Source organism: Hydra viridissima, unplaced genomic scaffold (genome assembly GCF_058129835.1).
Source record: "Hydra viridissima isolate aposymbiotic clone 2 unplaced genomic scaffold, HvirCarnegie_v1 scaffold_29, whole genome shotgun sequence".
NCBI classification, from domain to species: domain Eukaryota; kingdom Metazoa; phylum Cnidaria; class Hydrozoa; order Anthoathecata; family Hydridae; genus Hydra; species Hydra viridissima.
The window spans coordinates 23,863-36,196 of record NW_028324324.1 but is presented as its reverse complement, the minus strand read 5'-3'; the positions used below and the strand labels follow the sequence as shown (position 1 = coordinate 36,196).

The 12,334-nt window shown below is 38.2% G+C and overlaps 1 protein-coding gene, 1 long non-coding RNA gene, 4 other non-coding genes and 1 pseudogene across 6 annotated transcripts; 4 read left to right on the top strand and 3 right to left on the bottom strand.

Annotated features, from left to right (window-relative positions):
• Positions 1-1,026: 1,026 nt before the first annotated feature.
• LOC149876142 (5S ribosomal RNA) lies at positions 1,027-1,144 on the bottom strand. Its single transcript, XR_016448909.1, has one exon. It is a non-coding gene; the product is annotated as a 5S ribosomal RNA (ribosomal RNA).
• Positions 1,145-1,946: 802 nt separating this feature from the next.
• Positions 1,947-2,351, top strand: LOC149876141 (late histone H2B.L4 pseudogene; annotated as a pseudogene).
• A 2,603-nt stretch (positions 2,352-4,954) lies between these two features.
• LOC149876140 (uncharacterized) lies at positions 4,955-6,613 on the top strand. The gene is made up of 4 exons (XR_016448850.1): positions 4,955-5,174; positions 5,356-5,514; positions 6,182-6,246; positions 6,514-6,613. It is a non-coding gene; the product is annotated as an uncharacterized LOC149876140 (long non-coding RNA).
• A 399-nt stretch (positions 6,614-7,012) lies between these two features.
• On the top strand, positions 7,013-7,204 carry LOC149876139 (U2 spliceosomal RNA). Its single transcript, XR_016448868.1, has one exon. It is a non-coding gene; the product is annotated as a U2 spliceosomal RNA (small nuclear RNA).
• A 110-nt stretch (positions 7,205-7,314) lies between these two features.
• LOC149876138 (U1 spliceosomal RNA) lies at positions 7,315-7,478 on the top strand. The gene has a single exon (XR_016448899.1). It is a non-coding gene; the product is annotated as a U1 spliceosomal RNA (small nuclear RNA).
• Positions 7,479-8,911: 1,433 nt separating this feature from the next.
• LOC149876137 (5S ribosomal RNA) lies at positions 8,912-9,030 on the bottom strand. Its single transcript, XR_016448889.1, has one exon. It is a non-coding gene; the product is annotated as a 5S ribosomal RNA (ribosomal RNA).
• A 108-nt stretch (positions 9,031-9,138) lies between these two features.
• Positions 9,139-9,528, bottom strand: LOC149876136 (histone H2A, orphon). Its single transcript, XM_090075660.1, has one exon. The coding sequence runs from the start codon at positions 9,526-9,528 to the stop codon at positions 9,139-9,141; it is 390 nt and encodes a 129-aa protein (XP_089931786.1).
• Positions 9,529-12,334: the final 2,806 nt, after the last annotated feature.

Genomic DNA, 12,334 nt, shown 5'->3' with positions numbered 1-12,334 from the left:
TAATGACAACGATGAAGATAACAATAACGACAATAACAAAAATTAACGATAGCATCGATAAACTAACGATAATAGTAATACTGACAATAGCAACGACCACAAAAAAATAAGCATTAGCAATAACGATCTAACAGTAACAATAGTAACAACAACAGCAGCAGCAACAGTAACAACAATTGTCAACCATTTATGCATATCGCATATTGGATTCTGGTGCGGTGAAATGCATTCTTTTACTACCGTTCATTATTTTCATGAAAACAGCTCTGATTCCTACGTGTTGATCTTAGAAAGAAACGACAACGACCGAAACATTTTGGCAAGTTGACACGTCAATACGCAACGTTGCCAGAGATACGTAACGACGATTGACGAATCTTACAAATTTTTGCTCTTCAAAGCTAGTTTTGCAGTCTTTTCGTCATTTCGACAAAACTAGGGAACATTGACATCGTGCAACTTTAGACTTGCGAGGGTTTCTTTCATGGCCGCCGAGAGGACGGGGAAGATTCCCGGGTATCCCCGTGTATCTACAAACGATATTTTAAAAATCATTTTTTTAAAAGATTTAAATAGTTTTGACTTTTAAAAGATTTCATTAACTTTCGTTTTTAATTTTTAATGACTAGAGCACACTTCTATTGGTCCTGGGTATGTAATTGATCACAACGAGGGCCCCTTAAGAAAACTTCCCCTGGGCCCTCGTTGACTATGGTGGCTATAGTCCCTTTAACCGTTGCCCTTGTTGTTCAGCATCAAAACTAGCTTTCTGGCTTTTGTGCGAGGAAAAAGAGCGCCATTTTCTTTCCCTCAGAGATGCGGAGACGGAAGAAGCGCCCTCACACACCTTTCGACCAGTCGCTCCCCTTTCAATCGACACCACCCAGGCAGGGCCGTGTTTATGCATATTCTTTTGCAGGGGATGAGTTCTGTGTATCTTAGAGTCAACTGAAAAAGCAGATTTTGTAAAGAAAAGGGAGTCCCCTTTGGCGACTTTTTTTTTTTTTTTTCGTAAACGGTTGCAAAAGCCTACGGCACCAGGAGTTCCAGGCGGTCACCCATCCAAGTACTACCCTGGCCCGACGATGCTTAACTTCCGTGATCGGACGAGAACGGGTGTATTCACCGTGGTATGGTCGTAGGCAATAGTGTACGGCTTTAATTTAAAATTTAAAGTTTCTAACGCCTTAACAATAATTTTTAACGGATGTGTGGCTATGAAAATAGCCTTTTGTGTTGTTTATACCGCCGTTTACTGGGCTGCTGGCTTTGGAACCTTCTCGTTCTTTTTGGGAAGCAACACAGCTTGAATGTTTGGCAACACACCGCCGCTCGCAATTGTAACACCTGACAACAACTTGTTTAACTCTTCGTCGTTGCGAACAGCTAGCTGTAAGTGACGAGGAATGATCCTGGCTTTTTTGTTATCGCGTGCAGCATTACCAGCTAACTCTAAGATTTCGGCGGAGAGGTATTCCAAAACTGCAGCTAAGTAGACCGGTGCGCCTGAACCGATGCGATTGGCGTAATGCCCTTTGCGCAAAAATCGGTGAACGCGACCAACAGGAAACTGAAGACCCGCTCTAAAAGATCGAGTTTTTGCCTTGGCCTTAGCTTTTCCTCCTTTTCACGTCCTGACATTTTATTTTCTAACACAAGCAGAGACAGACAGACGGACCAGAGATCTCGTGCGCCTTTTTTTTATTTTAAACAGCAAAAAGTTTGCTATTCTTATCAAAATAGAGTGGTCTCAAAGTCAACCTTTTTTTAACCAATAGTAAAAAAGAAATAAACGATGCTCAAACAACTTAATCTTTTAAGAACCAATAGAAGTGCATATGACGCAAGAGTTTTCAAGTTGGAGGCTACAACTTTATCTTAAATTAAATCCAGTTGCAATGCAATGAAAACAAACGAAAAGAATTTTTACTGTTAGGCCCGTCGAAATGTCAGACGCACAAAAAACCGGAGGAAAACAAGCGCCAAAGGTGGCGAAAAAAGGCGAGAAGCGCGCCGGTAAGAAAGGTGGTAAAATCGCTGGAACTGGTGACAAGAAGCGCAAGAGAAAGAGACGAGAGTCTTATGCCATTTACATTTACAACGTCCTGAAGCAAGTTCACCCTGATGTCGGTGTTTCTTCTAAAGCAATGAGCATCATGAATTCTTTCGTGAACGACATTTTCGAAAGAATTGCTTCTGAAGCTTCGCGGCTCGCCCTTCAAAATAAGAAATCTACGATCTCTTCGCGTGAAATTCAAACCGCCGTGCGCCTTTTACTTCCCGGTGAACTTGCTAAACACGCAGTGAGCGAAGGCACCAAGGCTGTTACCAAGTACACCAGCAGTAAGTAGATCAAAATCCGCTCAAACGGCTATTTTTATAGCCACGCATCTTTTAAAAACATTAGACGCATTAACGAAATAGGTTCAAATGAAAATATCTGTTGCAATCGCTATATTTAATTGTGCAAACAATGCCAAGTGCAGAATAGCTAAACTAGCTGCTAAAATAAAACACTTAAACTGCTGCATCCGTCCTAGGCTATGAACAACTTAAAACCTTTTTTTTTCTTCTTCAAAATTGCTCTCAAACTCCCCTTTTCTAGAATATACATCGACCTAAAAAGCACGGAGCAGTTACCGGTGAGGTTACTGTGACTTTCAAACTCAATTAGTGTAATTGTTACTACCTGACAAAGTCCTAAATGCCGCGCAACGTTTTAAAGAAATGTGTACCTATGAAAATAGCCGTTTGATGAAGGATTGAGCAGTACAGGTTATTTCTTGTCCACTTTTGCGGTGGCACTCTTTGCAGCGACTTTCTTCTTAGGTGCTGTTTCAGCTTTCTTTACCGCGGGTTTTTTAGCAACCGGTAGCTTGGCGCTCCTTTTTAACTGGAGCGCATGAAATAGCACCAGCGCGACTAATCTTAGTGAGAGCAGTTCTACTTTTGAAAGTGTATGAGCAACGCTGGCTTCTAAAAATCCATTAGTCGATTGTCGCTATACCTATGCTGCCACGCAAACTCAATAGTGGTGGGGATCACAAACACGCAAGATAGTACGACTGCAAGAATATTTAATGCGTTGGCAAAGTGTTCAAAGTATTCAAATGTTGTCAGCAAAATTGTTACATCAACGGGTAAAGAAAACTGACGTTCTGTAAAGCTATCAAAATGTATCAAGGTGTAGAAAAAGTCTAATTAAAACAGTTAATAGTACCGCTGTCATTTTGTAGATGATTTTTTATGGATTATGTTAGTTATGGAAAAATAATTGGTGCATGAAAGGGTCAATGGGATAGTTACGAAACTACAAATGTTGTTAATGTTTGTAAGAAAATAAGACCGAGGAAGTAGACACAGTGTAATATCGTCAGTACAAATCATAATCTGATCACAATCGGAAAAAAAAAGAAGAAGAAGAATACAGTTTTGTTTGTAAATTTTTTTTTAATGACTCATAAAAAGGCTTGGGTACTAGTGATAACCCACAAGCTCTAAAATATCTAAAAAGATGCACTGTCTTCCGACCAGAGTTTCGGCACGGAAAAAACACATACTACAATTTAGTCACTGTGTATTAAGGTATGCATCAAATACTTGCCAATCGCATTTCGTTCATTTCGGGGTTTCGGGAAGGGGAATGATAAAAAAAAAAAAGAAAGAATTCGCAACTGAGCGTCCGCGGTGCACCCATCTTACTAGGCTGCGCGAGTAAGCAGAAACCGTTACTATGCTCTTAGCTAAACCAATGATATTTATACTAACTAGATGTAAAACTTCAAATAAATTTCGTAAGAAATTGTGAAGCAAGTTTTTTAAGTTTTTAAAGCCGGTAGCCTCTTTATTTAAACTGACAATAATTCGTTTGTTTTAATCGATGTTTTTATGATTCTGGCTGGCAAAAAAAAACTTGCTTGGCAAAAAAATATGCTTCACTGCGAAAGCGCGAGTTAAATATCTAGTTAATATACACTTAACCGCAAAATTAACGCACCACATACATTTCGATTTATTTTAATTGTGGTCATATATTTTGACAAACGTGTTAAGAATAGAACACATGAACACAGTTATTTCGATGATAATAATAAAAGCGACTTTGAGGATGGTGAGAAAAGAAAAGAAAAGAAAGAAAAACAAACTAAAACTAGAAATATGGTAAGTAATAAAATTAAGGTAAGTAACAAAATAAACTAAGATGATTATTGTTGTTATGCACACTAATACAGCTTAAAATGTAACATTTTTGACTTATCAATATCTAGTGTTGCCACATCTTGATGTTGTTGCAGCCAGACAGCACCGTGGATTTCTTTTAATTAGAGGTGTAATCGTTTCTTGAAGGATATCTTCACATACGCGGATAAGACTTTGTCGCAACTCGTCTAGGTGGTGGATGTTGACTTCTAACACAGCGTGCCATTATGCCCCAAAGATGCTCTATTGGGTTCATATCTGGACTGCAAGCCGGCCACTCCAAAACTTGAATAGTAGCATTTTGTAAGTATTCAGTAACAACATGCGCCGTATGTGGTCTAGCATTATCTTACATAAGAAGGAATCCATCTCCCATGAACGATGCAAGAGGTACCAAAAAAGGTTTTAAAATGTCAGCTTATGTATCGTTGAGAAGTCAGAACAGACGTGTTGCTCAAATGACAGTTATCATTGAGCAACACATCTGTTCATACTAACTTTATACATACTTTTCTTTTAAAAGTGAGGTTTAGTTACAGCAAAACGTGCTGCTTATGAAAAGCTGCTACAATTTGGAAACTAAAACGGAATAAAGCCTACAAATGACGTCACAATAAACATTATTATCGACTTTGTATTTGATAAATCCGGGAAATACGTAATATTTTTCAAAATAAGTCGGAATTTATAAGTGGTGCGTTAATTTTGCGGTAAAGTGCATATCATTGAGTTTAACAACGGTGCAGTGGTTACGCGCAGTCCTACTGAAATTTTTGGTGTTGGCGTAGCGTCAAGAGCAGAAAAGGTGCTTTTAGCTTGTTTCGAAAAAAAAAAAGAAAATAAAAAAAGGGAAACTAAACAAATTAAATCCTGTTTTATCTTCTCATACAGTAGCTGATGCCAAAACCAAGACAAGTGACAAGTTTAGAGGAGTTCACACAGTTTTTTTAACGATTTTTCAAGAATGCTTTAAGGTAATAAAAAGTACTGTGCTATTTTATTTTCAATCTTTTCACCTTATTTTGGTGTTTGTGTTTTAAAATTTGAAGCAGTTTAACCCCTATTGTTGTGCCCACTTTACTTTTTCAAGTCTTCAAATACTTAAGAATAGTTTCTGATGAAAAAATCCTTTCAAAAATAAATTTTCATTTTTAGAAGCATCAACTTTATGAAGGAGTAGTCACAAAAGACTTTCATGAGTGCAGTTACAGAGTTTGTTCTGAGTTCCTGGATTATCCAGAATGCAAGTTGCAATACTCTTTAGAGCATCCCACTCAATGAATAAGAAGTGGGAAATTCTTCTTGATTTTATTGGTGAGTGAAACAGAAATAGGATCTTTCTAAGACTTTTACCTATTTCTTTAGTTTGTTCATAGCTTTGTTTCATTTACAGTTATACTGACACAACCCCAATAAAGTAATGCTTAATTAGGTATGCTTTTCACTGGACAATCTATAGCTTCTTTGGAATGATCCCTTTAATTCGATTAAAGATATGCGATAAAATTTTAAAAAAATTACATACTCATTACATTTTGAACTGAACCTTTTGTTTGGCTTTCTCACATTATGTTTTATAGAGTTACTGCTAAAGTTAACTCAGCCTCAGGTAGCAAGTCTGATTATTGAAAATAAGTTATTGAAAGAGAATTTTGAGTGTTGTCCTGGGGCAAGGTTAAGGGTTAAGTTAGGTTAGCAGAGCATATAATATTGAAGCAGTTAAAGTTTCAAGAAAAAGGTAAGTCATGTTTCTTCGATAGTTTACCAGAACCATTTTTTAAAAGTGATAGTTTGAAAAAGTTGACCTTTAGCCAACAAGTAAACATCCTTTTAACTGACTTGGGAATTATATTTTTAAGTTTATTCTCCATCAATCCTGAGCTTCTAATTTGTACGCAAATACATTTGCAGGCTTAATTTAGGTTAGGTAATATGTTAAAAAATGTAATATTTAAAAAAAATACTTTGCTTATTGTTCCAGGTCTCATTAACTTTTACCACGCTCTGCGAGTTTGTGATTGGAAAAATGCAGATACAGTGTGCAAGGTATGTATGCTTTACCTTTGCTAACCTAATGCTGTGTCGGTTTAGTGTCATAAATTTTTTCATTTTCCATTTGTCATTTGATATTTTGTCAGTGGATGTTTTAGGTCACTTTTTAAAATTGTTTTACCTTTTTGTCAGTAAACATTTAAAGTGTTCATTTCTTGCAATAACTAAAGTATCTGAAAAATATTTTCTTGCTACTCAGTTTAAATTCTTAACTTAATTTGCACCATCCCAATTTTTAAACTTTCAAGCTTGTTTTTTTAGACTTTGTGAGGAATTACTACTTGGGAAAGGATCGAGGCTAATGACAAGCAAGTCCTCCTAAACTCTGCTGTTTCTTGGCGACCCTGGTGATGAATTAAAGTACTGTCATTACAACAGTTGAAAAGAACATTTAAATACAGAGGTTCTCAAAATGCTTTTTGACAGAGAAATCTGTCGGACGCTCATATACAGAGTTGATTTTCAGTTGTTCAACTTGGCCTTTGATCACATCTGCTGCCCAGCGTTAAATTTAAAAGCCTTTAAACGTTTTTTATGTTTTGGTTAATTGGGTTATTTTTGAAAGAAGCTTGTTATTTTTGAAAGAAGCTGGGTTATTTTTGAAAAAAAGCCCAAATGTTTTAGAGTGAAATTGATGCAGTACAAGAAAGCCATGTTTTCATCGTTGAAACTTAAAGTTACCCATCGACTTGATCATTCAAATGTCCACAAGTTTTTTCGTTGAGAGGGAGGGAGCCGGGACAAAGTCGTTGCAAAAAGTATCGCTTCTCGGCCTAATGGCTAAGATCAAGTGTAGTATCTTTTCTTATCAGTTTAATATCTGGTACGCCGGCATAGTCCGGCTCATATATTAATCTGATTTTTGGCATTTGGTCAAGGGATCGTAGGTTTACCTCGCCCTGACCGCGGGTTGCCTCGGCGTTGCACTACTGCTGAGCGCGGCCCATACTATAGAGAAGGAAAAAAAAAAAGCAAACAAACGGGACGATGCGGTGTGCAATCGAAAACCCACAATTGAGAAGATTGGGGCACGTCCGAGGCTGCCCACACAACGGGAAAAGCATACTTACCTGACGGGGAAGTAAACCTGATCAACATGGGGCTTCTTCCAGGGTGAGGCTCTTGCATTGCACTTCGCCTGGGCTGACCCCTGCGATTACCGCTAACGTCGGTAACTCGACCGTACAATTTCTGGTAGTGGGGGCCTGCGTTCGCGCTCGCCCCCTCCTCTAACGACTTAAAAAAAAAACCTCTCCTCTCACCCCTAAGAGTCTACTGCATATTTTGAGAGGCGCATACAAAGTCTGCTATAAGTGCAAATAAATTTTATTTATTTCAAAAGTTGTTGTTTTTTTTTTTTTGTTTTTTTTTTTTTTTGTACAAAATCAATAAAAATCTAAGAATCGCAAAGAGGCAACCAAATAAGCATAGGAGCGACGAGAATCGTTTCAACGTGACAACCAGCAAGCGTGATCGACCGGTTACAATCCCGGAAATCACTCGACGGCGGAACAAAATGTGACAGTCACAACAGTGAAAACGAGTCGCTGTAATAAAAAACAATGACGATAATAATAGTTAAAATAACAAACAGTAGCAATAAGAAAATCGATATCAATAGTGACAACGAAAATAATGACAACGATGAAGATAACAATAACGACAATAACAAAAATTAACGATAGCATCGATAAACTAACGATAATAGTAATACTGACAATAGCAACGACCACAAAAAAATAAGCATTAGCAATAACGATCTAACAGTAACAATAGTAACAACAACAGCAGCAGCAACAGTAACAACAATTGTCAACCATTTATGCATATCGCATATTGGATTCTGGTGCGGTGAAATGCATTCTTTTACTACCGTTCATTATTTTCATGAAAACAGCTCTGATTCCTACGTGTTGATCTTAGAAAGAAACGACAACGACCGAAACATTTTGGCAAGTTGACACGTCAATACGCAACGTTGCCAGAGATACGTAACGACGATTGACGAATCTTACAAATTTTTGCTCTTCAAAGCTAGTTTTGCAGTCTTTTCGTCATTTCGACAAAACTAGGGAACATTGACATCGTGCAACTTTAGACTTGCGAGGGTTTCTTTCATGGCCGCCGAGAGGACGGGGAAGATTCCCGGGTATCCCCGTGTATCTACAAACGATATTTTAAAAATCATTTTTTTAAAAGATTTAAATAGTTTTGACTTTTAAAAGATTTCATTAACTTTCGTTTTTAATTTTTAATGACTAGAGCACACTTCTATTGGTCCTGGGTATGTAATTGATCACAACGAGGGCCCCTTAAGAAAACTTCCCCTGGGCCCTCGTTGACTATGGTGGCTATAGTCCCTTTAACCGTTGCCCTTGTTGTTCAGCATCAAAACTAGCTTTCTGGCTTTTGTGCGAGGAAAAAGAGCGCCATTTTCTTTCCCTCAGAGATGCGGAGACGGAAGAAGCGCCCTCACACACCTTTCGACCAGTCGCTCCCCTTTCAATCGACACCACCCAGGCAGGGCCGTGTTTATGCATATTCTTTTGCAGGGGATGAGTTCTGTGTATCTTAGAGTCAACTGAAAAAGCAGATTTTGTAAAGAAAAGGGAGTCCCCTTTGGCGACTTTTTTTTTTTTTTTTCGTAAACGGTTGCAAAAGCCTACGGCACCAGGAGTTCCCAGGCGGTCACCCATCCAAGTACTACCCTGGCCCGACGATGCTTAACTTCCGTGATCGGACGAGAACGGGTGTATTCACCGTGGTATGGTCGTAGGCAATAGTGTACGGCTTTAATTTAAAATTTAAAGTTTCTAACGCCTTAACAATAATTTTTAACGGATGTGTGGCTATGAAAATAGCCTTTTGTGTTGTTTATACCGCCGTTTACTGGGCTGCTGGCTTTGGAACCTTCTCGTTCTTTTTGGGAAGCAACACAGCTTGAATGTTTGGCAACACACCGCCGCTCGCAATTGTAACACCTGACAACAACTTGTTTAACTCTTCGTCGTTGCGAACAGCTAGCTGTAAGTGACGAGGAATGATCCTGGCTTTTTTGTTATCGCGTGCAGCATTACCAGCTAACTCTAAGATTTCGGCGGAGAGGTATTCCAAAACTGCAGCTAAGTAGACCGGTGCGCCTGAACCGATGCGATTGGCGTAATGCCCTTTGCGCAAAAATCGGTGAACGCGACCAACAGGAAACTGAAGACCCGCTCTAAAAGATCGAGTTTTTGCCTTGGCCTTAGCTTTTCCTCCTTTTCCACGTCCTGACATTTTATTTTCTAACACAAGCAGAGACAGACAGACGGACCAGAGATCTCGTGCGCCTTTTTTTTATTTTAAACAGCAAAAAGTTTGCTATTCTTATCAAAATAGAGTGGTCTCAAAGTCAACCTTTTTTTAACCAATAGTAAAAAAGAAATAAACGATGCTCAAACAACTTAATCTTTTAAGAACCAATAGAAGTGCATATGACGCAAGAGTTTTCAAGTTGGAGGCTACAACTTTATCTTAAATTAAATCCAGTTGCAATGCAATGAAAACAAACGAAAAGAATTTTTACTGTTAGGCCCGTCGAAATGTCAGACGCACAAAAAACCGGAGGAAAACAAGCGCCAAAGGTGGCGAAAAAAGGCGAGAAGCGCGCCGGTAAGAAAGGTGGTAAAATCGCTGGAACTGGTGACAAGAAGCGCAAGAGAAAGAGACGAGAGTCTTATGCCATTTACATTTACAACGTCCTGAAGCAAGTTCACCCTGATGTCGGTGTTTCTTCTAAAGCAATGAGCATCATGAATTCTTTCGTGAACGACATTTTCGAAAGAATTGCTTCTGAAGCTTCTTCGCGGCTCGCCCTTCAAAATAAGAAATCTACGATCTCTTCGCGTGAAATTCAACCGCCGTGCGCCTTTTACTTCCCGGTGAACTTGCTAAACACGCAGTGAGCGAAGGCACCAAGGCTGTTACCAAGTACACCAGCAGTAAGTAGATCAAAATCCGCTCAAACGGCTATTTTATAGCCACGCATCTTTTAAAAACATTAGACGCATTAACGAAATAGGTTCAAATGAAAATATCTGTTGCAATCGCTATATTTAATTGTGCAAACAATGCCAAGTGCAGAATAGCTAAACTAGCTGCTAAAATAAAACACTTAAACTGCTGCATCCGTCCTAGGCTATGAACAACTTAAAACCTTTTTTTTTCTTCTTCAAAATTGCTCTCAAACTCCCCTTTTCTAGAATATACATCGACCTAAAAAGCACGGAGCAGTTACCGGTGAGGTTACTGTGACTTTCAAACTCAATTAGTGTAATTGTTACTACCTGACAAAGTCCTAAATGCCGCGCAACGTTTTAAAGAAATGTGTACTATGAAAATAGCCGTTTGATGAAGGATTGAGCAGTACAGGTTATTTCTTGTCCACTTTTGCGGTGGCACTCTTTGCAGCGACTTTCTTCTTAGGTGCTGTTTCAGCTTTCTTTACCGCGGGTTTTTTAGCAACCGGTAGCTTGGCGCTCCTTTTTAACTGGAGCGCATGAAATAGCACCAGCGCGACTAATCTTAGTGAGAGCAGTTCTACTTTTGAAAGTGTATGAGCAACGCTGGCTTCTAAAAATCCATTAGTCGATTGTCGCTATACCTATGCTGCCACGCAAACTCAATAGTGGTGGGGATCACAAACACGCAAGATAGTACGACTGCAAGAATATTTAATGCGTTGGCAAAGTGTTCAAAGTATTCAAATGTTGTCAGCAAAATTGTTACATCAACGGGTAAAGAAAACTGACGTTCTGTAAAGCTATCAAAATGTATCAAGGTGTAGAAAAAGTCTAATTAAAACAGTTAATAGTACCGCTGTCATTTTGTAGATGATTTTTTATGGATTATGTTAGTTATGGAAAAATAATTGGTGCATGAAAGGGTCAATGGGATAGTTACGAAACTACAAATGTTGTTAATGTTTGTAAAGAAAATAAGACCGAGGAAGTAGACACAGTGTAATATCGTCAGTACAAATCATAATCTGATCACAATCGGAAAAAAAAAGAAGAAGAAGAATACAGTTTTGTTTGTAAATTTTTTTTTAATGACTCATAAAAAGGCTTGGGTACTAGTGATAACCCACAAGCTCTAAAATATCTAAAAAGATGCACTGTCTTCCGACCAGAGTTTCGGCACGGAAAAAACACATACTACAATTTAGTCACTGTGTATTAAGGTATGCATCAAATACTTGCCAATCGCATTTCGTTCATTTCGGGGTTTCGGGAAGGGGAAGAATAAAAAAAAAAAAGAAAGAATTCGCAACTGAGCGTCCGCGGTGCACCCATCTTACTAGGCTGCGCGAGTAAGCAGAAACCGTTACTATGCTCTTAGCTAAACCAATGATATTTATACTAACTAGATGTAAAACTTCAAATAAATTTCGTAAGAAATTGTGAAGCAAGTTTTTTAAGTTTTTAAAGCCGGTAGCCTCTTTTTTAAACTGACAATAATTCGTTTGTTTTAATCGATGTTTTTATGATTCTGGCTGGCAAAAAAAAACTTGCTTGGCAAAAAAATATGCTTCACTGCGAAAGCGCGAGTTAAATATCTAGTTAATATACACTTAACCGCAAAATTAACGCACCACATACATTTCGATTTATTTTAATTGTGGTCATATATTTTGACAAACGTGTTAAGAATAGAACCACATGAACACAGTTATTTCGGATGATAATAATAAAAGCGACTTTGAGGATGGTGAGAAAAGAAAAGAAAAGAAAGAAAAACAAACAAAACTAGAAATATGGTAAGTAATAAAATTAAGGTAAGTAACAAAATAAACTAAGATGATTATTTGTTGTTATGCACACTAATACAGCTTAAAATGTAACATTTTTGACTTATCAATATCTAGTGTTGCCACATCTTGATGTTGTTGCAGCCAGACAGCACCGTGGATTTCTTTAATTAGAGGTGTAATCGTTTCTTGAAGGGATTATCTTCACATACGCGGATAAGACTTTGTCGCAACTCGTCTAGGTGGTGGATGTTGACTTCTAACACAGCGTGCCATTATGCCCCAAAGATGCTC

Bases quoted from the DNA above. Each gene is read 5' to 3' on its own strand.
- LOC149876136 (XM_090075660.1), bottom strand. From the start codon at position 9,528: ATGTCAGGACGTGGAAAAGGAGGAAAAGCTAAGGCCAAGGCAAAAACT.